Here is a 24,650-nt window from a genome sequence, read left to right as displayed (position 1 = left end):
AAGTGAGGTACCAGCATCAGGTGATGGGTCCCCAGCTGATCTGCTGACACAGCCGTGGCATCCAGAGACGGCTAACAAGCCGTGAAAGGGCACTGCATGCAGCAACAGACAATTTATGTTGATTTATGTCAGAAACTATTGCTTTGTGTGCTTTTCAGAAAACTGAATTTTGTTAGAGGTACGATGAAGACATTCAGGGGAACAAATCTTAAAAAACAAGTCAATTAAAATGAAAGGAAAAGGAGTTAATTAGAGCTGGTCACCAATTAAGAAAAGGGTTAGAATGAAAACCTGCAGCCTCTGCGGCCATCCAGTACTGGCGTTTGAGACCACTGTTTTACACTGATGTGCTTCAGTTTTACAAGAGTAGTTTCATTTCATTGAACGATGTTCCATATTTACTCTCCTGTAGTCAGTTTTGTTAATCTCTAATCACATGTCTACTTTCTTAACTTGAATATGTGAAAGTTAGTGTGCCTCCTTATCTGCATTGTCCTCAAAAACTGTTCACATTGAGATGACAACCCACCACTGCATATCACTTTCGTGGTGTAAGTTTTCGTGGTTTGATCGTCTGCCTCATTGAGCACTGCTGTTTGTTTCTCACAACCTCTGTATATTTTCTGCTAGACCTGATCACAAGTGAATTTACATTCTTTTTTAAAATTTTCCTCTTCAACTGTGTCATGACTTGGTTCTGCTGTTTGTTCCCTTTTCTCATTTTGATATTTAAGTTCTACAATCCTGTACTTGACTTGGAGGTTTTTGAAGTCAAGGACTCCTTAAAATTGCATTAAGGTGCCAAAGGCCACAAGTGAGTCCCAGCAGAGGCTAAACAGAGCAAAACTGGAGATCTGGAGACTGGTCCCTTACCCATCTTAGAGGCCTTTATAGAATGACAGTGTGGGTGGTTGTGCACCCTGCCCAGGATGGTGCCTTTTCCCTTTCCAGGTCATGGAGAAAATATAATGAATTGACTAGGGGAGACGACATCAAAAGAACATTAGAACTGTCAAGACGAAAACAGGCCATTCATCCCAAAAAAGCTTGCTGTCCCTGTCCACTTAATTCCTCCAAAATAACATCAAGTAGAGTTTTTAAGGTCCCTAAAGTTCAACTGTCTACCACACTACTTGGTCACTTATTCCATGTGTCTGTGCATCTCTATGTGAGGAATTATCCTAATGTTTGTACCCTTAGCAGATTTCCAGCTGTGTCCCTGTGTTCTTGATGAACTCATTTTAAAGTTACCGTCTCGATCCACTGGACTAATTCACTTCATAATTTTGCACACTTCAGTCAGGTCTCCTCTGAATTTGAATTTCCCCTTGGGATTAATAAAGTATCTATCTATCTATCTTCATCTCCTGTAAAGGCTCAGCTCTTTTAATCTTTCTTCAGAACTCATCCCCTGTAGCCCTGAATCAGCCTAGTTGCTCTTCTCTGGACTTTCTCTTGTACTGTTATGTCCTTTTAGTAGACCAAAACTGCACCCAGTACTCCAGATGAGGCCTCACCAGTGCATTATAAAGCTTGAGCAGAACCTCCTGTGACTTCTACTCCACACATCAAGGCGCTATATAACCTAACATTCTGTTAGCCTTCTTAATGGCTTCTGAACACTGCCTGGCAGCTGAAAGTGTCAAGTCCACTACAACTCCTAAATCCATCTCATAAGGTGAACTTTGGATTTGGTAACCTCACATTTTTACTTCCTACATGCAATACTTTAGTTTTACTGACATTAAACTTTATTTGCCCCCAAGCCTGTCTGCTCTCCACATCCTTCTGTGATAATTACAGTATCTGCCAATCCACCTATCTTAATATCATCTGCAAACTTAACAGGCTTGACAATTAGTTTCCTATTCAGTTCATTTGCATGTATTAAAAATAGCAGAAACCCCAGCATTGACACCTGGTGGTTACCAATTCTGATGAAGTTCCTCACATAATAACCCTCTGCTTCCTGTGTCTGAACCTGCTCTGCATTCAGCTACACAGCACACCCTGAACCTTTTAAGGTTTGATGCCCAGCCTCTCATATGGCACCTTATTAAATGCCTTCTGCCCTTGGGACTGTGCTGGGAGACACAGCAAACCTTCTGGCAATGACACATGGTATTGATGTGCCTGCCATCCTGGAGAAGTTGGACTACCTGTGCCAGCTCTGCAGGGTCCAGGTATGTCCTTGTGCTACCAGTAGTGACACTGACCGTAGCCAAATGCAAAACGGGCAACAGAACAGATGAGGAGGGAAAAATGTCAGTGGCCACCCTCCAAATGTCAAACCATTCATTCCTGTTTTGAGGGTCATCTCATTGTTGCCCCTCTAGTGCACCAAAGCAGCTGAAACTTATTAACAAGCCCCTCTGCTACTTAACTGACCAGATCAATATCCCAGAAGTCTCATTGACTTGATGCTATAATCTCATTCAAAAGTGGTCCTTTCATTTTTTTTAGCAATTTATATTAAGTACTGCAGTGGGCTGGCGCCCTGCCCGGGGTTTGCTTCCTGCCTTGCGCCCTGTGTTGGCTGGGATTGGCTCCAGCAGACCCCCGTGACCCTGTAGTTAGGATATAGCGGGTTGGATAATGGATGGATTGACTTATATTAAGTAGCAGTTTAGAAATGGTGTTCTACATTTCCTCTGGTTCCTTTTATCAAAATTATATTTTGTCTAATGATCTGGCGCCTTCCATTGGGACAAATATACAAAAACAGAGGATATCAGGAAAGGGCAAACACTTATTCACACCGCTGATTGTGATTCCTGGTTTCTTTTTTACTGATCAACTGTAATAAAGAGAAAGGTGAGAAAGAGATATGTGGCCCAAAGTGGCTTCTCCTCATTTGTCCCACTTTTTTGACGGAGAAGGGTGGAAGCAGAGCAACCTCAACAAGAGCCCAGCAGGGGGCACTACTCACCATGTGGAGAATAAACTCGCAGGTTGATTGGGACAGAGGAGATGCCCTTGTTGCTTCCTGTGATGCGGTCGGTTTCAGCTTCGATCTCCTGCCGTACCTCCTCGAAGTCAACGAACTTCTTTCCTTTACAGTGCAGGAACTCGGCATACTCTGAAAGGGAGGAAACAAACATGTCACGTGTGTTTTTTTGTGCATTTCTAACAAATGGCACTCACCCTGAAAGTAAGTCCAAGAGGAAGCTAGAAGATAATGGCAGCTAAAAGTCATGAAGGAGTAGAAATTAGTACAGCTGGGGTTGGGCAGATTTAATAGAAAAGGGGCAAGAAGATGAGACCTACAGTGGACTCAGATAGTCTTCAGATTCCTTTACTTTCTGCACACTTAGTGTTGTAGATTTGACTTTAAACGCTTTTGTCCATAAATCTACACTCAATAACCCATAATGACCAAGTGAAACCAAGTTTACAGAAATGTTGGTAAATGTATTCAAAAATAAAAACTGAAGTCACTCATTCCCAGAAGTATTTAGACCTTTAAGCTGTGACCCTCCAAACTGTGCTCAGATGCCTCCTGTTTGATTTAAATTCTCCTTGAGATGTTTCTAGAACTTGATTGGAATCCACCTGTGGTAGACTGAACTGATGGGACATTGTTTAGAAAGGCAAACGTGGACCTCTGGACATGAAGTCCCACAACACACACAGCATGTCAGGACATAAACCAAGCCATGAAGTCCAAGGAATTCCCTGCAGACCTCCATGATCAAACTGTGGTGAGGCATAGAACAGGACAAGGGGATCAAAGAGTTGTAAAATGGAAGAAGGAAGTTTGAGACAACCAGGACTCTTCCCAACTGGGCAAGAAAGACCTTGGTCAGGGACGTGACAAAGAACCAATCGTCACTCAAACAGAACTTTAGAGGTCCCCTGCTGAGATGGGGGAGCCTGTCAGAAGGACCGCCATATCAGCATTCTCCATCAATCAGGCATTTAGGGTAGAGTGGTTAGACAGAAGTCACTCTTAAGCAAAAGGCATATGACAGTTTAAACGACTTTGACACCATGACGAGAACGATTCTCTGGTCTGATGAGACAAAAAATTAACTCTTTGAGCAGAACTCCAAGCACTATGTCTGCTTGAGACGAGGCACTGCTCATCACCTGCCTGATACCATCCCTACAGTGAAATATGTTGGTGGCAGCATCATACTATGGGGCTGCAGGGACAGGGAGACTGGTCAGAACTGAGGGAAAGATGAATGCAGCCAAATACAGTTAAGTTCTTGACACACCACCTCAGACTGGGGTGACGGTTCACCTTTCAGCGTGATGATGGCCTGAAGCACACAGAGAAGATACTCCAGTAGCTTCAGGGCAAGTCTATTGAGTGTTCCTGAGTGGCCCAGCCAAAGCCTAGACTTAGGTCCAGTAGAACATGTGTGGATAGACCTGAAGATGGCAGTTTACAGACACTTCCATTCAATCTAACACAGCATGAGAGGATCTGCTGGGATGAATAAGACAAGCTGCCCAAATCAATTTGTGCAAAGCTCAGAGAGATCCAAGAACACGAGAAGGCTGAATTGCTACCAAACGTGCATATGTAAAGTACTGAATTAAAGGTGTGAAAACTTCTAGAAATGAGAGATTTCAGTTTTTGGTTTTTAGAAAATTTGCTTTGACTTTCATTACGGGTTATTGGGTGTAGATTGATGGACAAAATTGCAAATTTATCCATTTAAAATTAAATCTACAACCTATGAAGTGTGCAGAATGTGAAGGGGTCTGAATCCTTTCTGAATCCACTGCAGTCAAAACAAACGTTCAGTACCAAAAGATCAAAACGCATCAAAAACCAAAAACGAAACCCTAAATCAAACTGAAAAGTCGTAGCTCAAGTTCTTCAACCCAGAGACACTTGACAAAAGAAATTTGCAATCTCAAAGAAATTAGTGTAATTGTAAGAGAGAAAGCGAGTTCCTTGGGATTCATTGTTTGCCTTTTGGAGTTTTGTGTTCTGCTAGAAGTAATAGCAAGGGTCTGAAATTTGTAACCAGAAGAAGAGAAGTTGGTCACTGGGGCAAGTGGGGGGCTCTTTTTTAATACTCTGGATTAATTCTGGTCACTCAGCCTTTAGTTCCCAACAGCATAGAAGCCAACAGGGCAGCTCCATAGATCCACAACTCCCATGATACCCTGTGGACTTCCATACTGGGGCCTAACAGAAGGGATGCTGCCAGCCAGTATATGGAGGAATGATCTGCCCATAGTAGGTAGCCTCCCAACTGAGAAAGGGACTGCCAACCTACTCTGGTCAGGTTGCTTCCCCACCCAGCACACCCATCCAATGCTCTGGTGCACCTACCTCCACAGTGTCCATCCATATCCATATTCTGAAGATAATAATAATACATTTTATTTATATAGCTCCTTTGCAGCTCCCTTCCTGACTATCCCTTACTTTGGCTTCCAGTCCATCACACTAATCTTCTTTTATTCTCCATCTCTCCTGAGTCAGAATACAAAACATGATGTCATCCAAAGCACCAGCACATTCTACACCAGAACATCCAATATTACAATTCCTGTGTTGGTGCATGTTACTTTATTTTGATATCCCTATTTTTCCATTTTCTAGACGTCTAGACTCTGTCTCTTCTGCCTGTTGTTCATTAACTACATCTCGTCTACCGCTCCTGACCATTTAAAATCTCTGCTGTGTCATGCTGAGTCAGTGCACACTTGACAAACATATAAACTGCACAGAAACCGTAACCAGCTCTTGAACGCCCTCATGTGGAGCTGTGAGGTGATAACAGTAACCAACTGTACCACCATGTTCACCAGTAACACTTGACAGAATCTGTGTAACAGATGTTGTTGTCATCCGTGTGCTGAGGGGTGGCCATAGTGTCCTGACTGAATGAGTCACCGCTGATTTAAGCAGCTTGGCCTCCCACCTTGTACCCAATGCTTGCAAAATAATCTCCCGCATCACGGCCAAAGATGAGATGAGTTTGATAATCCATGCATGTGGGTGGCAGAGTAGTTAAAGCTCACACCGTCAGAGTCCAACATTTGAATTGTGGTCCATACCTGTCTTTATAGAGCATTGGTATCGGGTATTGTGATTTTCTACGTTCTCCAAGATGTAACATAACATTCATTACATTTCACTTCATTCTTAGACCCACTTACAGTCATGTGAAAAAGTAAGTGCACCCCAAGGAAACTGCTGACTTTTTCTACATATTTGAACAGACAAACAGCAGATCTTCGTGCAAACAGTGCTTTGTCACTCATGTATGCTAGAGGATCGCCTTCTGGGCTCACCACTCCAAGATGAGAGGGGATACCATCGCTAACGGTACTGTTGACTATTTCCCCCTCACAGTGCTAAGAAGATGCCCAATGAAGATAACTGAACCAGAGGAGCCCCCGACCCTTCCAGACCAGACTAGTATAGGAGCAGATGTCCCCGGAAGGTGGTGTTGCATTTTGAACCAGAGAATCCTTTCGAACTCTAATGCGAGTGTGTTACTGTGGCCAGGCAATCCTCTCTTTGATTCATCTGTCCACAGAGCACATTGTTCCAGAATTTCTGGTTTTTACCAAGATGATCAAAGACAAAACTTGATTTAAAGTTCTTTTTGGACAGCAAAGGTTTTTCCTTGTCACACCTGACAAGCAGGTCACATTTGTCCGGTCTCTTGCTGATTGTTGACGTATGCACTTTGACACCAATTGTTTCTAGAGTTACCTGCAGATGAACGTTTAGAGACTTCCCTTAAGTATCAAACAGTCAGCTCTTGTGGCTGAGTTTGTTGGGCTGATCAAGTCCTGGAGAAATTAGCAGTCGTTTGAAATCGACACCACTTGTAGTTGATTTTCCTTACAGTGGAATAATGGATTTCGAACCATTTGGTGATCTTCTGAAATCCCTTGCCAGGCTCCTAGTCATCCACAACCTTCTTTCTGAGCTCTTCTGAGCCTGGCATGAAGACACCACACGCGTCAATTGCAAAGAGAACACCAGATACATCAACATCTGAGATTTCAATAAGACGAGTCCTGTCCCCACCTGCAGATTCCCTGAGGTGGTTCTGAATCATTGGCACCTCATCTGGAACATCTGATTGTAATCTGATCTGAAGTGGTGATACATGTAGGGGTGGACTTACTTTTTCCATGTGACAAATCAGCATGTTTGTTTATTCAGATTATGAGCATGAACGTCAAATTGATGTGTTCTGTTCAAGTATGTCACCTTTATCTGTAGACACCACTTGTGTGAAGATCTACTGTTTGCTTCATATATGTTGACAAAGTCATCAATTTCCTTGGGGTGTATTTACTTTTTCACATGACTCTAATCCAGCGGGCCAAAGCCTAACCTGGCGTGTCACAAAGCCCACGCACAGGGAGTTCATTGGGATCACCGTCTAACTTGGACACTTTTGGGGGAGTAAGAAGTAAAACCATACAAATAAAAGGGGAACACATTAACTCCAAACAGACAAAAACTTCAGGTTCAGGATTTGGACCCGGGGCATTGGATCCATGAGGCAGCAGCACTTAGCTGCACCACCATGCTGCCGAAAATGAAGATGTGTTTTGTTTTAATTTTCTCCTATGCCTGTGAACAGGATTGAAAAGATTTAATAATGGAAGAATGAATATTCTTATTATCACCAACATTAAGGAGCCTTCCAAAAGATAGAGCAGAGGAAATACACCAAGGCAACACTAGATGGCACTGCAGTCAGAGCCACACAGGGCCTTCAGCAGCTCTGCAACCATGAGTTGTGTTTTTGCCATCATCAAGGCGTTGATGGTGAACCTAAATGACAAGGTGCTCACAAACATCAGTAAGAGGAAGCGTAAAGAGGTCAACCTGCATGTGGAACTGAGCACAAACCTGATCAGTGTAAATGGATTTCACAAAATGGCTGGCCTCATGAATTGATCTCCAGCTAATGCTGTTCTGACTGACAACAATACATTTCCACTTACCTACTTAACAGACACTTTTATTCCAAAGCAACTTACAAAATAAAGTCAACATAACCAAGTGCACATCAGTCTGGAGAACATTACAAAGTGAAATCACAAGTGAAGAGGTCAGGACAAAATACAAAAGTCAAACAACTAATATTCACTAGACAGAAATTCACTGCATAAAGGGGGCTTTCAAACACTTTGAGGGAGTCAAAATTCAGAATGGATGTGGGCAGCTTGTTACACCATCCAGGAGCTACATACTGTATGAAAAGAGTTTGGATTCAGATTTTGGTGCCAGACAGAGATGGACCCCACTAAGGTCTCCATATATACAGGTGCAGACCCGTGGACTACTCTGTAAACAAGCATCAGGAATTTGAACTTAATAGGAGCTGCCACAGGGAGCCAATGTGGTGATCTGAAAAGAGGAGTGACATGTGCCCACCTCAGTGAGGTGAATGCCAGATGTGCCACTGCAATTTGAATCAACTGCAGTGGCTTCTAGACACACAACATACTCCTGCCAGCAGGGAGATACAGTAGTCCAGATGTGACTGGGAGTTGTGCTGCATACTCCCATCAGATGCCATCGGATCTTGTAGATGTTGTATAGAGTGAACTTGCAAGATCGGTGAGACTGCAGCAACATGGTCTGTGAAGGACGGCTGGTCGTTAATCACCATCTTGAGGTTGCGCACAGACTTGACAGGTGTTAGTGATGAGTCATGCTGAACAGAGATGGGGTGCTTAACATACAGATGAGTTGGGATAATAAGAAGATCCATCTTTGCCAGACTGACATGGAGATGGTGCTCTTTGGTGCTCTGTCATCCAGGCTGCAATATCAGTGAGTCATGCAGAGATTCTCGCCGACACCGACAGCATAACAGCATAAAAGTGACAGGAGAAACCATAAGACTGGATGACAGGAACTAGTGAGGAGGAGGAGTATATAGAGAGAAGAGGAAAGGGTATAGCACTGATCCTCACAGGACCTCCGTGCTTGCCCGGTGCACCTGTGACATCTCTCCTCACCAAGTTACATGGTAGGATCTGCCCAAAACTTAGGACTCAAACCACCTTAGGGCAGTTTCAGTGACAACAGGGGTGTAAAAACGAAGATTCTCTGTGGTCATAAATGATCCCTGAGCATCCTTTTTGTAAACAGCAGGGTGTATCCCAATGTTCTAGTTAAATTGCCCACCATGGCCTAGTCATTCTGCCCCCCTAATCACCCCCTGTCTCCAATTGACTCTCTCTCTCACTACTTCATCACTTAAGAGCTAACATGTGGTGAGTGTACTGGTGCAAAAATGGCTGCCATCACATCCTCCACGTGGGTGCTACACATTAATGGTGGTTGAAGTGGCTACTCACTCATTATGTAAAGCACTTTGAGTAGTGTGAACAGTGCTATATAAATGTAAAAAAATATTATTATTATTCATTATTATCCATCCCTAAATATATAGTGTAAGGGTCTCAGTACATTCTGAAGGTCTCTGAAATAAAGCAAGAAGGGAGGTCCACCACTAGACAGGCAGGCCAAGGAAGAGATGGCTGAATGCTGTGGAGCAAGCTCTGAAGAAGAGGGGAATGAAATGGTGGAAAAGGAGAGAAGTAAACTGAACTGAATAGGGCCGGAGGTGTCTGAAGGGGGCTGTAATTATGGGGAACCCCCGCTGGCAAACCAAATCTACACGCCACACTGCAGATCAAAGCTCAGACACAAGCCACAAACTTCAAGTGATGCAAAAAAACGATCAAATCAGCACCACCACGTCTGAGGGTTAAGGTCAAATTGTAAAGAGTAATAAAGGTTTCAATAAAAAGAAGTGCTATATCAACAGAAAAAGAACAATAAGACATTGTCTGTGGCTATGTACATCTGCAAAGAACTCCACATAATGAACAATGAGGGTTAGCCAGAAGACGACAGCTTGACCTGCACCAACATGGACATGCAACTGGCCCTCCATTTGTGCTACACATAGGGTGTATTTGCACATTTACCTTAACTCTTTGAGGGCTGAATATTTTCTTCCAAAAAACACAGTTTTTAGAAAAGCACATACACAAAGCAATGGTTTCACACATAAATCAACATAAAACATCTGTTGCTTCATGCAGTGGATACCAGTACACCTTCTCTTGTGGCTGTCTTCACGTGGTGGGGGGTGGATGGGGGCAACAGTGGCAGTCGCAGTGCAATGTGGTCTGGTTTGTATTGTAGGTGGTGGTCCTCCCAGGCAAACATTGCTGATGGCACGTCAGCTGCACAAACCTGCACCACAATCAGCTGGGGATCGATAAGGTGATGCTAGTACCTCACATTCACTTTTGATCACTGGTATCAACATTGGAGTCTGACAAGTCAGAGTCCAATTCAACGATAATATGCAAAACGTTGTCCATGGAGTATTTTGCTTTACACATTTGCTTCTATCTCTCGCCAGATGTTGATTCCATGTTTGCTGTCATTTGATCCTCTCTACTCACGCAAGCGCAGGGAACCTTGGTCAAACCAACACAGCTAATGTTCCTTCTAGCAAACAAGAGTGGAACAAAAATATAGGTTTGTCACTGTGTACAGTTCATTACCGCCATTAGCCCCTCCTGTTGACAAAAGTCGATATCCGCCCTGAAAGAGTTAAAAAAAAAGTGACTAAATATTACCCATATTCGATTTTTCAACAGTTTCAAACTTGCTTAGTTCAGTTCAGGGTCTTGGGAAGCTGGAGTCTATCTTGACTGCATTGGATGCAAAGCAGGAACTAACAATGAATGGACCACCAGTCCAGAATACATTATCATGCATAGACCTACTGGAGGTAGTAGAATGAAGACAAAACTAAGTGACATTATGAACAATGCTGCACATCATCTCTCCAATAGACAAGCACTGAGGACGTTTAGCCAACATATTATTTATTACAATCTATCTACCCGTCTTACTTATCTCATCTCTTTTTCTGAGCTACTTTTCATGGTGAGGGTTGCAGTAGCAACAGGCCAAGCAGGTCAGCCCAGACTTCCCCATCTCCAGCCACAGATTCCAGCTCTTCCAAGGTGTTCCCAAGTCAGCTGAGAGATATAATCCCTCCACAGTGTCTCCTGCAAAGCCTTTGACCAGTGGGATGTGCCTGGAGAAGCTCTAAGGAGACTCCGCCTTGGGGGTGGACATTTTTATGATATGCCCAAACCACCTCAAATGGCTTCTTTCAATCTGGAGGAGCACCAACTCTACTCTGAGGCCATCCAGAATCACCAAGCTTCTCAGCCTATCATGGAGTGTCAGCCCAGCCACCCCATGAAGAAACCTTATTTTTGCTGCTTGTACCCGCAGTCTCATTCTTTTGGTGATTACCTACTGCTAATGACCATAGGTGAAGACAAGGATGGAGATCAACCAGTAAACCAGGTTGGTTTTTTTTCTTCTTCAATTAACCTTCTTTTTAAAAGTATAATGTTCTGTACTGTTCCTAACAAACATCAGATGAACCCACAATAGTGATGCTGTAAATGAGTGTTTCTCTGAAAGTGCGTCATGTATATTATGGAAATAACTACAAACTAATTCTTTGTTCAGCTGCTCCCGTTAGGGGTTGCCACGGCGAATTATTTTTTTCCATATCTTCCTGTCCTCTTCATCTTGCTCTGTCACACCCGTCACCTCCATGTCCTCTCTCACCACATCCATAAACCTCCTCTTAGGCCTTCCACTTTTCCTCTTGCCTGGCAACTCTATCCATATCATCCTTCTCACAATACACTCAGCATCTCTCCTCTGCACATGTCCAAACCAACGCAATCTCCCCTCTTTGACTTTGTCTCCCAACGCGTCCAACTGAGTTGACCCTCTAATGTCCTCATTTCTAATCCTGTCCATCCTCGTCACACCCAATGCAAATTTTCACATCTTTAACTCTGCCACCTCCAGCTCTGTCTCCTGCTTTCTGGTCAGTGTCACCGTCTCCAAACCTTGTAACATAGCTGGTCTCACTACCATCCTGTAGACCTTCCCTTTCAATGTTGCTGGTACCCATCTTGTCACAAAGCACTCCTGACACTTCTCCACTCACTCCACCCTGTCTGCACTCTCTTCTTCACCTCTCTTCCACAATCCCCATTACTCTGTACTGTTGATCTCAAGTATTTAAACTTATCCACCTTCGCCAACTCTACTCCCTGCATCCTCACCATTCCACTGACCTCCCTCTCATTTACACTCATGTATTCTGTCGTGGTGGTCCTACTGACCTTCATTCCTCTCCTCTCTAGAGCATATCTCCTCCTCTCCAGGGTCTCCTCAACCTGCTCCCTACTCTCACTACAAATCACAATGGAAATAACTGTAAACGCTCACCCAAAATCTTATGCAAAGAAAAACTACAAGAGCGGAATGGAAACATGTTTTGTGTTCTGTTTTTTGAATCGAGAAATATGGTTAACCGTACTCCAGAGGACCCTGGAGGACTTAAATGAACAGATCTCCTTAACAGAGAGCTCAACATACTTTTAATAGTTTAGCATGGTAATTTCCAGTCTAGGTTGTGGTGTACAGACACCCAATCATTTCATCAGGCATTCGTTTCATTCAATGATTTCATTGAGCGGGAGTTGGGTGGGTCTTCCTTATTGATTTCGTCGCACAGTCCTTTGATCATTTCATTGACCATACCGGTATGTCCCTTGGAGACTCAGTTGCACGGTCCCTCAATCATTTAATCAAGCGTTTTTGGTTGGGAAGGTTCCCACACTCCTCAGCCCCCTGGTAAGGTCTATTCAGGGGTGCTGGAGAAGAGAGTTCGGTCAATAGTCGAATCTCGGATTCAAGAGGAACAATGCGGATTCCATCCCGGCCGTGGAACACTGGACCAGCTCTACACCCTGGCCAGGATCCTGGAGAGGACATGGGAATTTGCCCAACCAGTCCAACCTTTGGAGAAGGCATTCGACTGTGTCCCCCGAAGCATCCTGTGGGGTGTGCTCCAAGAGTACGGGGTATAAGGTTCGTTGTTACGAGCCATTCAGTCCCTGTACAGGAGGAGCAGGAGCTTGGTCCGCATTGCTTTTCCTGTTGAGGTTGGACTCCACCAGGGCTGCCCTTTGTCACCGATTTTGTTCATAAGTTTTATGGACAGAATTTCTAGGCGCAGCCAAGGAGCGGAGGGGGTCTGGTTCGGGGACATCAGAATCTCGTCTCTGCTATTTGCTTCAACAGACAGTGACCTCCAGCTCTCACTGGAGCAGTTTGCAGCCTAGTGTGAAGTGGCGGGGATGAGAGTCACCACCTCTAAATCCGAGGCCATGGTTCTCTGCCGGAAAATGGTGGAATGCTCTCTCTGGGTTGGGAACACATTACTGCCTCAAGTGGAGGAGTTCAAGTATCTCGGGGTCTTGTTCATGAGTGAGGGAAGAAAGGAGCGGGAAGTTGAGAGACGGATCGTTGTGGCATCCGCAGTAATGCGGGCACTGCAACGGTCCATCGTGGTGAAGAGGGAGCTGAGCCAAAAGGCGAGGCTGTCGATTTACCAGTCGATCTACGTTCCTATCCTCACCTATGGCCACGAGCTTTGGGTAGTGACCAAAAGAGCAAGATCGTGGATACAAGCGGCCGAAATGAGTTTTCTCCACAGGGTGGCTGGACTTTCCCTTAGAGATAGAGTGAGGAGTTCAGTTATCCGGGAGAAACTCGGAGTAGAGTCGCTGCTCCTCCGCATTGAGAGGAGTCAGTTGAGGTGGTTCGGGCATCTGGTCAGGATGCCCCCTGGATGCCTCCCTAGGGGGGTGTTCCAGGCATGTCCCACTGGGAGAAGGCCACAGGGCATACCCAGGACTCGCTGGAGGAGGTGGCCGGGGAAAGGGAGGTCTGGGCTTGCCTGCTTAGGCTGCCGCCCCCACGACCCGACTTCAGATAAGTGGTGGACAATGGATGGATGGAAAGTTCCCCCTTGGTGATTTAGTCATGCAGTTATTTGACCTTTTCACCGAGCAGTGGTAGGGTGAGTATGCCTTGTTGATTCCATCAAGCGCGAAGTGCTTGTAATCCCCCCTTGGTGATTTTATTGTGTGGTCCTTTAGTCATTTCATGAAGCAGCGTGCAGTCCCTGAATTGTGTAATAGAGATCTTGTAATCTCTTTTGGTGATTTAGTCATGCGGTCACTCAATCATTACATTGAGCATTGTTGGGGGAGGCTTCCCCACTTAGTGATTTACTAATGCAACCACTCAATCATTTCATCAAGCTGGAGTGGGTCTCTCAAGTTGATTCCATCATATAGTTCTCTGATCATATCACTGGGTGATTGTAATCTCCCTTGGCAATTTTGTTGTGTGGTCTCTCTCCCATTTCATCAAGCAGTTTCCTTCTTAGTGATTTAGTCATGTGGTCCCTTGATTGCTTCGTTGAGTGCTTATAATCCCCCTTGGTAATTCTGTTTCACAGTCCCACGATCAAAACATTGAGCAGTTTCTCCCTTATGATTTAACTAGCTGTACCCCGTGGCATTGCCCACAGAGTAATGAAACAGGACAAACTTTAAAAATCAATAGACGTTGGCACTGTATCTGATCGTGTTCAGCTCTGACAGGTTAGTGTTCCCTGCGTGGGGAGAAAAGCACATGGCCGTGATATCTGTGGCAGTCAGCAGCTACCCTCTAAAACTCATGGAGCTCTGATCTATCTCTCAAAAACGTCAAACGTTACTCCTTAACAATCTGTAGATGATAATGTCTGCTGAACAAGTATCGCTTGTTAAGCGGAGGCAAGATGGCGAGACGCAGACCAACTCGAACAGAGGCTGGCGAGTGAATGAGGAAGGCCCTGCCCCCCTGCTCTAGGCCCACAGCCACTCTCTTGGATTTGCATAAATACATCGCTACCGCACGCGAACTATGGTACTTGAGAGAAGTCGCAAAATCAACCGGAAAGTTCAAGCAAATTATAGAAAAAGAACCCGATCTAAATCCGTTAATTAATTCTCTCATGAAAAGCGGACAGACATACAGACAGAACGCGCTTGGACCACAAAATTTTTAAAACCGTTTCTTAGCGAGCACATATGGGCCAAGGGTAACCTACATTCCAAATTTCAAGTCCCAAGTCCTCATGGTGAGTCAGTGGTATTTGGCTTTTACATATACAGATTGCATGGTTCATCAATCGTTTCATCAAGTGTTATCCCGGTTTTGGGGGGTTGGGGTTTGGGTTCCCCCTTGGTGATTTAGTAATGCAGTCCCTCGATTCTTTCACCAAGCAGGGGTGGTGAGGGTCTCCCTTGTTGATTCCATCAAGCAGTCTCACAGTTGTTGCAACAAGTGCTTGTAATCCTCCTTTTTGATTTCGTCTCGTGGTTCCTCGATCATTTCATCCAGCAGTTGATGGTTGAATTAGTCGCGCGGTCCCACGTTTGTTTCATCGACTGCTTGTAATCTCCTTTGGTGAATTAGGCATGTGGTCTCATGATCATTTCACCGAGCAGTGGTGGGGTGGGTCTCCTATATTGATTCCATCACGCAGTCCCACGATCGTTTCACTGAGTGCTTGTAATCCCCCTTGGTGATTAAATCGTATAGTCCATCAATCGTTTTCATCAAGTAGATTCTCCCTTGTTGATTTCATCGCGTGGTCCCCCGATCGTTTCATGAAGCAGGGAGTGGGGGTCTCCCCTTGTTGATTTCCATTACACAGAAACACAATAGTTTCATCAAGCAGTGGTGTGGAGGAGGGGTTTGGTGAAAAGGCCCCTTGGCATACACCCAGAACCCCTTGATGGTAGACCCTCTCCTGAGCTTGCGTTTACAGATGGAGAATAGCAATGGTGAATACGGAAAACATAAAAAAAGACTGTTACTATGCTTCGACTGATGATGAGGTGATATTGATATTGTCCCACTTTTGGAGTGCAGGCACTCGGTTGTTTCATCAAATGTCATTTGTTGTGGCCTACACCCCCCACCCCACTCCACCAACGCATGAGTATAAGGCAAGGAAAACAGCTAAGAAAATGTAATAAGCAGAATCCCATTAACAGAAGGGCAACGTAATCAGTACGAGCCGATCAGTGAGCGATTAGAGCCTGCGTCTTCAGAGCTCTCACTATTCACTCGTTCATACTGCACTGTTGAGCTGGTATCTTTCAGAACTATGCGGATCTGGGGGACGTTTTCCAAAAATCTCTGTTTTTGTAGGTTAAAAGACACTTGGGTAGTGTAGTCGAAAGGCAAAAGCAGAGACTAATCTAGTGGATGTAGCTCAATTTGAATGAAAGAATGAAGGGAGACAAATGAGGATAAGCAGATAAGAAGCTTAGTGGAGCCTTCATTTCTTGAAGTTCTGTTATGTGCAATTGACTTAAAAATCTCTGAGCAAGTTGGCAACATCAACTGCTCCAGTTTGGTGCCTTTTATTCTCATGAAAAGTCATTGTGCATGATCACGTGGGCCGCTCAAACCTCGCCCTAGTTTCCTTCCTCTCTTGCAGTGAGCTGAAGATGGTTTAGCAATTACTAGATTTTCCCAGTTGAATTCAGAAAACTGCCTCATGAAATTTAAGATACTGTTTAGTTAGAGCATATTACAGTGGATTGAAAAAGTCTTCAGACCCCTTCAGCTCTCCGCACACTTTATTGTGCTGTAGATTTCAATTTTAAATGGGTACAACCTACACTCAAAAACCCACAATGACAAAGTAAAAAAACATTAGGGATCGCCACAGCAGATCATCAGTTTCCTTATCTTCCTGTCCTCTCCATCTTGCTCTGTCATAACCACCACCTGCATGTCTTCTCTCACCACATCCATAAACCTCGTCTTAGGCCTTCTTCTCTTCCTCTTACCTGGCAGCTCCATCCCTAGCATCCTCCTCCCAATATACCCAGCATCTCTCCTCTGCACATGTCCAAACCAGCGCAATCTCGCCTCTCTGACCTTGTCTCCAAACCATCCAACCTGAGCTGACCCTCTAATGTCCTCATTTCTAATCCTGTCCCTCCTTGTCACACCCGATTCAAATCTCAGCATCTGTAACTCTGCTAACTCTAGACGAGAACAGGCCATTCAGCCCAAGAACAGGCCATTCAGCCCAGCTTCAACCCCAACTCCAGCTCTCTCTCCAGTCTTTTTGTCACTGCCACCATCTCCAACCCATATAACATAGCTGGTCTCACTATCATCTTGTAGACCTCCCCTCTTCTACGCCGTGGTGTGCTGGGGAGGCAGCATTAAGAAGGACGCCTCACGCCTGGACAAACTGGTGAGGAAAGCAGGCTGTATTGTTGGCACGGAGTTGGACAGTTTGACATCCGTGGCAGAGTGACGGGCGCTCAAAAGGCTCCTATCAATTATGGAGAATCCACTGCATCCACTAAACAGTGTCATCTCCAGACAGAAGAGCAGCTTCAGCGACAGACTGCTGTCACTGTCCTGCTCCACTGACAGACTGAGGAGATCGTTCCTCCCCCAAACTATGCGACTCTTCAATTCCACCCGGGGGGGTAAACGTTAACATTATTCAAAGTTATTGTCTGTTATACCTGCATTTTTATTACTCTTTAATTTAATATTGTTTTTGTATCAGTATGCTGCTGCTGGAGTATGTGAATTTCCCCTTGGGATTAATAAAGTATCTATCTATCTATCTATCTACCTATCTATCTATCTCTCACTCAATTACAAATTAAAAACTGTAACCTCTCATTCCTAGAAGAATGCTATATATGTTGCAACCTCCATCCACTCAACTAATTCCTTCATAATTTTAAACCCTTCAGTCATGTCACTCAAACCACTCAGTCATTAAGCAGACCGGAGAGTGTTATGTTACGTCATGTCATGTTACATACATAATACATCTAAATGTAGACATTTGCAACATTTCTTTTCAATGGAACACTAAGACTCGCTCCGAATAACGTGAAGGATGTCTAGAATGGACTGGGCATCATTACTGGGCTCCAGCAATCCAGGGCTCAGGTTCTAGGAAGAGATGTGGATAAAGCTAATGCCCTGAACCAATTTTTTAATAGATTTTCCCTCCCACTGCAACCTTCTTCCAATGACCAGTCTCCCCACACCATGCCTACTACATGACCAACTCCTACCACGTCAACTGGAAGAGCCAGTGAAGAGTCCACCTCTGACCATCAATGTGTGCTGTCCATAAGGAGACAACTGAGGAAGCTACAAACAGGAAACGCGGCAGGACAAGATGGAGTCAGTCCACGAGTTCTTAAGGCCTGTCCTAACAATCTTTATGATGTCCTCTGTCACCTGTTCAGTCTGTCACCAAGGCTTCAGAAAGTGCTGCTGCTGTAGAAAACATCCTGCATTACTCCTGTTCCAAAGTAAGCACACAACCTCTTCACCTAATGACTACAGAACCAGTGGCACTTACATCTCACATCACGAAGAACTTTGAGAGCACTGGTCCTGGACTCTATGAGTCCTCTCGTGGTAGACCACCTGGACCTACTGCAGTTTGCCTATCAGAAAAGGATTGGAGTGGAGGATACCATTATCTGTCTTCTCCGCAAAGTTTATTCTCACCTGGACAAAGCTGGCAGAACTGTGAGGATTCTGTTTTTTTATTTCTCCTGTGCCTTCAATTCCATCCAGCCATCCCTGTAAAGGGGTCCTCTCAGAAACATGCAAGTGGGTCCTGGGTGATGGACTGATCTGTCAGGCAGACCACAGCTTGTGTGACTCAAGGACTATGTGAGCAACACTGGAGCACCACAAGGAACAGTCCTGTCTGCTTTACTCTTCACTCTGTACACCTCCGACTATAAATATAACAGCAGGTCAGGTCACCTGCAGAAATTCTCAGATGATTCTGCACTTATGGGGGGTATTGAGAAGGGGGATTGGACAAAGGAGAGGAGTCAAGGGGAGAACTTTATTTCTTAGTGTAAAAAGAACTGTCTGCAACTTAACATCAGCAAAACTAAGGCACTGCTTATTGACTTTCACCACGCATATCAGTCAGGATTCATGGAGTGGATGTAGCGGTGGTCCATTCCTAACAAGAACTTAGGGGTCCACATTAATGATAGGTTGGACTGGTGTCGGAATACAGAGAAACTAGAGAAGAAAAGGCACTGCAGGCTCATTTCTTAGGAAGCTGTGTTCCTCTAATGTGGGAAGTGACACCTCAACACTGGGAAGCCACAGGGTTGTGTGCTCAGCCCGCTCTTCTACACCCTCTACACATATGACTGTGTTGCCACCCACCACAGCAAGAAGACCATAAAGTTTGCAGATGACACGACGGTGGTTGGACTCATCTCAGGCAAGGAGGGTGAGCTGGCATACAGGGACAAGGCGGAGCGGCTGTCGGAGTCAATAACCTGCTCCTCAACACCACAAAAATGAAGGAGCTTGTTATTTACTTTCAAAAAAACAAAACTGACATCCAGTCACTCATCATTGGTGGGGCCTGTGTGGAGAGGGTACCGGTGTTCAGGTTTCTAGGCATTGAGCTGGAGGATGACCTGACCTGGAGTGTCAACACCAAGGAGCTACTGAAGAAGGTGCAACAGAGACTGCATTTTCTGAGAATCCTCCAAAAGAACCATCTCCCCAATAATCTGCTCCTTGCCTTTGATCACTGCTCCATCGAGAGTGTGCTCACGTTACGGACTCTGTGTGTGGTAGGGCAGCTGCAGTTCCTCAGAAAGGAAAGCGCTCCACAGGGTTATCAGGACAGTGGAGAGAACAATTGGCTGTACCCTAGCCAACTCTGGAACAAATCTACACCTCCCGATGCCGCAAAAAAGCAATAGACATTTCACAGGATTCATCACATCCTGATCATTGCCTCTTCCAGCTTTTGTCATCGGGCAAGAAATACAGAGCTATGAAAACTAGGACAAACTGCCTTAAAAACAGCTTTTATCCAAAAGCAATCATGGCCCTGAACTCAGAATAAAACTGCTCTGTATCATTCTCTATATGTATAATATAGACCTTAAGTCAACCAGTGCAATTTGTAAATATTTGTAATGTACTTTTATTACTATTCCTTTTCTTGTTTTTTAACTCTTATGACTCACACTGAGTCGACAGCACCTTCAATTTCATTGTTCCTTTGTAAAAGTGACAATGACAATAAGGATCTATCTATCTATCTATCATATAATGCCTTTCACATCTATCTATCTATCTATCTATCTATCTATCTATCTATCTATCTATCTATCATGTAATGCTTTTCATAGCTATCTATCTATCATGTAATGCCTTTCACATCTATCTATCTATCTATCTATCTATCTATCTATCTATCTATCTATAGTGACTTTCATATCTATCTATCTATCTATCTATCTATCATGTAATGCCTTTCACATCTATCTATCTATCTATCTATCATATAATGCCTTTCACATCTATCTATCTATCATGTAATGCTTTTCATATCTATCTATCTATCTATAGTGACTTTCATATCTATCTATCTACCTATCTATCTATCATGTAATGCCTTTCATATCTATCTACCTATCTATCTATCATGTAATGCTTTTCATATCTATCTATCTATCTATAGTGACTTTCATATCTATCTATCTTATAATGCCTTTCACATCTATCTACAGTATCTATCTATCTATAGTGACTTTCATATCTATCTACCTATCTGTCATGTAATGCTTTAGATATCTATCTATCTATCTATCATATAATGCCTTTCACATCTATCTACCTATCTATCATGTAATGCTTTTCATATCTATCTATCTACCTATCTATCATGTAATGCTTTTCATATCTATCTATCTACCTATCTATCTATCATGTAATAATGCCTTTCATATCTATCTATCTACCTATCTATCTATCATGTAATGCTTTTCATATCTATCTATCTATATTGACTTTCATATCTATCTATCTATCTATCTATCTATCTATCTATCTATCTATCTATCTATCTATCTATCTATCTATCTATCTATCTATCGTGACTTTCATATCTATCTATCATGTAATGCCTTTCATATCTGTCTATCTATTGATCATGTAATGCCTTTCACATCTATCCATCTATCTATGTAGCAACTCTGCAGTGGCCACTGTGGTGTGGTGGGCTGGTAACGAAACTTCAAGAGAGGACCACCTGACTCAACAAGCTAGTTAAAAGGGCAGACTCAGTTACAGGATGCACTCTGAATGCCCTGGAGTTCATAGCACAGGAGAGAATTTAAAACAAAACTGAGTGCTACTAGGAACAAAGCTGCACACCTTCTCTCTGACACACTCACACTGAGGACTTTCAGTCAGTGAATTATTCAGCAGAGGTGCATCAAGAAACACAACAGAGGGATCCTTTATACCAACAGCAATACATCAGCATAATGCCTCACTGCGACTGGGACTGCCAAGTTAGAAGCTATCTTTTATTTGTTTTCACTCTTTTTTTAGTCATTCTGTTATGTGTTCAGACAATAAAGTGTGTGTACATTTATTTATGTATTTATTCATTTAAAGAGCTTCTGTAAAAAGCCAAATTTACCCAGGGGACAAATAAAGTTTTGTCGAAGATCCTTACATCTAGTGTAATTTTCCTCCTATACTTGCCCATATCAAGACCCCCCATAGGCTCCTGGGTGACGTAATGAACTCAGCATCATAACAAAGGGTCAATGATACTTTTAACAATGCAGCAAACAAATACCCGGTTGTTTCATGCAATGCAGTAATCCACACTGAGTTGAGGTTAGACCTCCTTGGTGATTTCTGTGCATGGTGTCACACACGTGCAAGTAGGAGGCAGCTAAAGGGCCTGAGTAATTGTAATAAAACATCCAACCAGGGGGTGGCGGAGTGCACTGACTGTCTTTCTCCGTTTCCTACAGACCTTTCTCGGGAAATCCTGCAAGGGTGCAGCGCCTCAGAAGCCATCACTTCTGATTCTGGCCCTTTTGCTGACATCACTTCCTTTATGGGCCTTTAAAACCTCTGATAATCAGTTCTGTTTTAGACTCTGTTCTATGCACATCGTGCTACTAAAATTCAACTTTTGCAGCCAGGAAAACAATATACGGGTGGCTGCCCCAAATCTTTATAATGTCTGTCTAATTATTATCACAATGGTCACTCAATTGTTTCATCAAGCCCTTGGTGGTACCTGATAAAAAGGCCCCTCGGCATCAACAGCCCCTGGGCACACACCCAGAACGCCCTGATGATAGATCCACCTGGTACCCATACACTGCCAACATGGTACTTAAGTGTGGAAATGCCATTCTGGGTGTTCTGGGAGCCACCGAATGTTCATGGGGTTATAAATGGTTGCTAAGCTTGTCTTTGCCCAGACGGCCCTGCACATGATGCTGCCAGACATTAATAAAAAAACATGAATGAATGATAATTTGTTATTTTTCATTCACTTAGAGACTATGAGAGTCACTGAATCCAAATTCTGGTGCCACACCTGGCCTCGAAGAGAGTTTGGACCCACCCTGTGTACACATCTGTGACTACTCAGAAAACAAGCTGGCTTAGGGTGAATGGGACAATGAAGTATTTAACAGCAGCTTGTGTGAGCAAAATCAAGAGCTAATTCAGTGACACAGACGACAGACGACAATCAACAAAACGCCTCAGTGTGCGGGTGGCACAGCACTTCAGCTTTACAGTCAATCATCTCTTTGTGCTAATAGAGGTGCCACCACCATGATGGGCACACTGTCAACAAAGGAGGCCTGAGGGCTAAAGATGTTCATACGTCTTCGTTTATCCACTGTTACAGTAGCTATTTGTTTACCCCCAGTCTTTAAAAGATGGTAGGATATCTCCGTATTTAAAAAGTGGCATCTGCAGTCAGACCAAAGAAACATCACATCACATTCTCAACCATCCACCAGTCTTATTATTGCAGGGTGCAGGAGGAACAGATCTACAGAGGATGCCGTCTCAATAGTACTTCATACAGCCCTGACTCATCTGCGGTGCCCTAACACTTATGTTAGGATGCTATTCGTCGATTTTAGCTCAGCGTTTAACACCGTAATCCCGGACAAACTGGTACAAAACCTTCATAATCTGGGTCTGTCCACATCATTGTGTCTCTGGATCAGGGACTTTCTCACTAACAGGCCTTCAGGCGGTTAGAATTGGAGATCGTACATCAGCCACACTGGTTTTGAACACAGGCACGCCACAGGGTTGTGTGCTCAGCCCAGCACTCTTCACGTTATTTACGCACGATTGCTCTGCCATCCATGCCACAAATATGGTTGTGAAGTTTGCAGATGATACGATCGTGGTGGATCTCATACCAGACAATGATGAGACTCACTACAGAGAGGAGATACAACACCTAGCACTATGGTGCTCAGCCAACAACCTCATCTTGAACACCAGCAAGACCAAAGAGATCATTGTGGACTATAGGAGGTTCAGAAGAACAGAACATGCTCCTATATTCATACATGAGGAGGCTGTAATATGTGTGGACAATATCAAGTTCTTGGCTATCCACATCACATTGGATCTGACCTGGTATTTGAACACATCTCACCTGGTAAAGAAGACCCAACAAAGACTCTTCTTCCTCAGGAAGATGAGACGTGCTGGATTCTCCTCTCGGCTGCTCACAAACTTCTACAGATCCGCTATAGAAAACATTCTCTGTCACAGTATGACAGTGTGGTACGGCAGCTGCACAGCACAGGACAGGAAGGACTTGGCACGGGTGGGGAGAACAGCACAGGGGATTGTGGGAAGTCCTCTCCTAGACCTGGACTCTGTATATGCTGGAAGGGTGCAGAAGAGGGCCAAATGTATAGCTGCGGATCTCACCCATCCGGGAAATGGACTGTTTGTACCACTGCCTTACAGAAACATAAAAACAAGTACCAGCAGACTGAAAGGCAGCTTTTTCCCCAGAGCTGTGAAGTCCATCTGCCCCGGCTGATACACACAAATACATACATACATACATCTACCCCTAACCTGCCCCCCTGTAGACATGCACACGCACTTTCCCTCGTAATCAAACACACACACTCGTATTCCTTCCCTGTAGACCCACACACACAGATCACTGGTCTCTGCAGGCGTACTACCTCAGAAAAAGTGTTTATTTTATCATTTATAGTGTATTGTGTATTTAAGTATTCTGCCTTGAAGCCGAGTCCTACCAACAAAAAATGTTGTTTTGTGTATGCATAATGACAATAAAGAATTCCATCTATCTATCAATCTTACAGTGCCTTTCACACCTATCTAACTATCTATCTATCTATCTATCTATCTGGACAGTTTAAAAACACCAATTAAACTAAATCAACACCATCTTTGGAGTTGTGAGAAGAAAACCTACGCATGCACAAGAAGAACATGTTAAACTCACACACTTCTTTCTTCTACAGAAAAGACCTAATCAGTCAGGCTTCAAAGGGGGCCATTCCACCCAGATGGCTTTACTTACCATTGTTGACATCAACATGCCATCTCCTCTGCCTTTGTTGTGGTTAACCTCCTTGCCCCTCTCTCTGACCTTGGCATCACTGTGACTGCCTTCAGTTGCTTTGAGTCCTGCCATGTGTTCTGACAAGGAGAGATGTCAAGGGTGCACTAAGGAGGCCCCATGGATCAGTGCTGGGTCCTCTGCTCTTCTCTATGCATATACATCTCCTCACATCAGTGCCATGGCTTTTGTTATCAGTTCTATGCTGAAGATATTCAACTGTGCCTGGTGTTCCCACCAGAG

The 24,650-nt window shown here is 44.0% G+C and overlaps 1 protein-coding gene across 10 annotated transcripts in view; it reads right to left on the bottom strand.

Moving 5' to 3' along the window:
- The window catches only part of dnm1a (dynamin 1a), a 501,477-nt gene that overhangs the window by 379,699 nt on the left and 97,128 nt on the right, over positions 1-24,650 (bottom strand). For all 10 annotated transcript variants that reach the window (XM_051931967.1, XM_028809129.2, XM_051931970.1 and 7 more), the window contains exon 3: positions 2,930-3,079. In XM_051931967.1, the coding sequence (XP_051787927.1) occupies positions 2,930-3,079 (150 nt within the window). The remainder of the gene's footprint in view (positions 1-2,929; positions 3,080-24,650) is intronic.

This window comes from Erpetoichthys calabaricus, chromosome 9 (genome assembly GCF_900747795.2).
Source record: "Erpetoichthys calabaricus chromosome 9, fErpCal1.3, whole genome shotgun sequence".
NCBI classification, from domain to species: Eukaryota; Metazoa; Chordata; class Cladistia; order Polypteriformes; family Polypteridae; genus Erpetoichthys; species Erpetoichthys calabaricus.
This window is presented reverse-complemented; position numbering and strand designations above follow the sequence as displayed.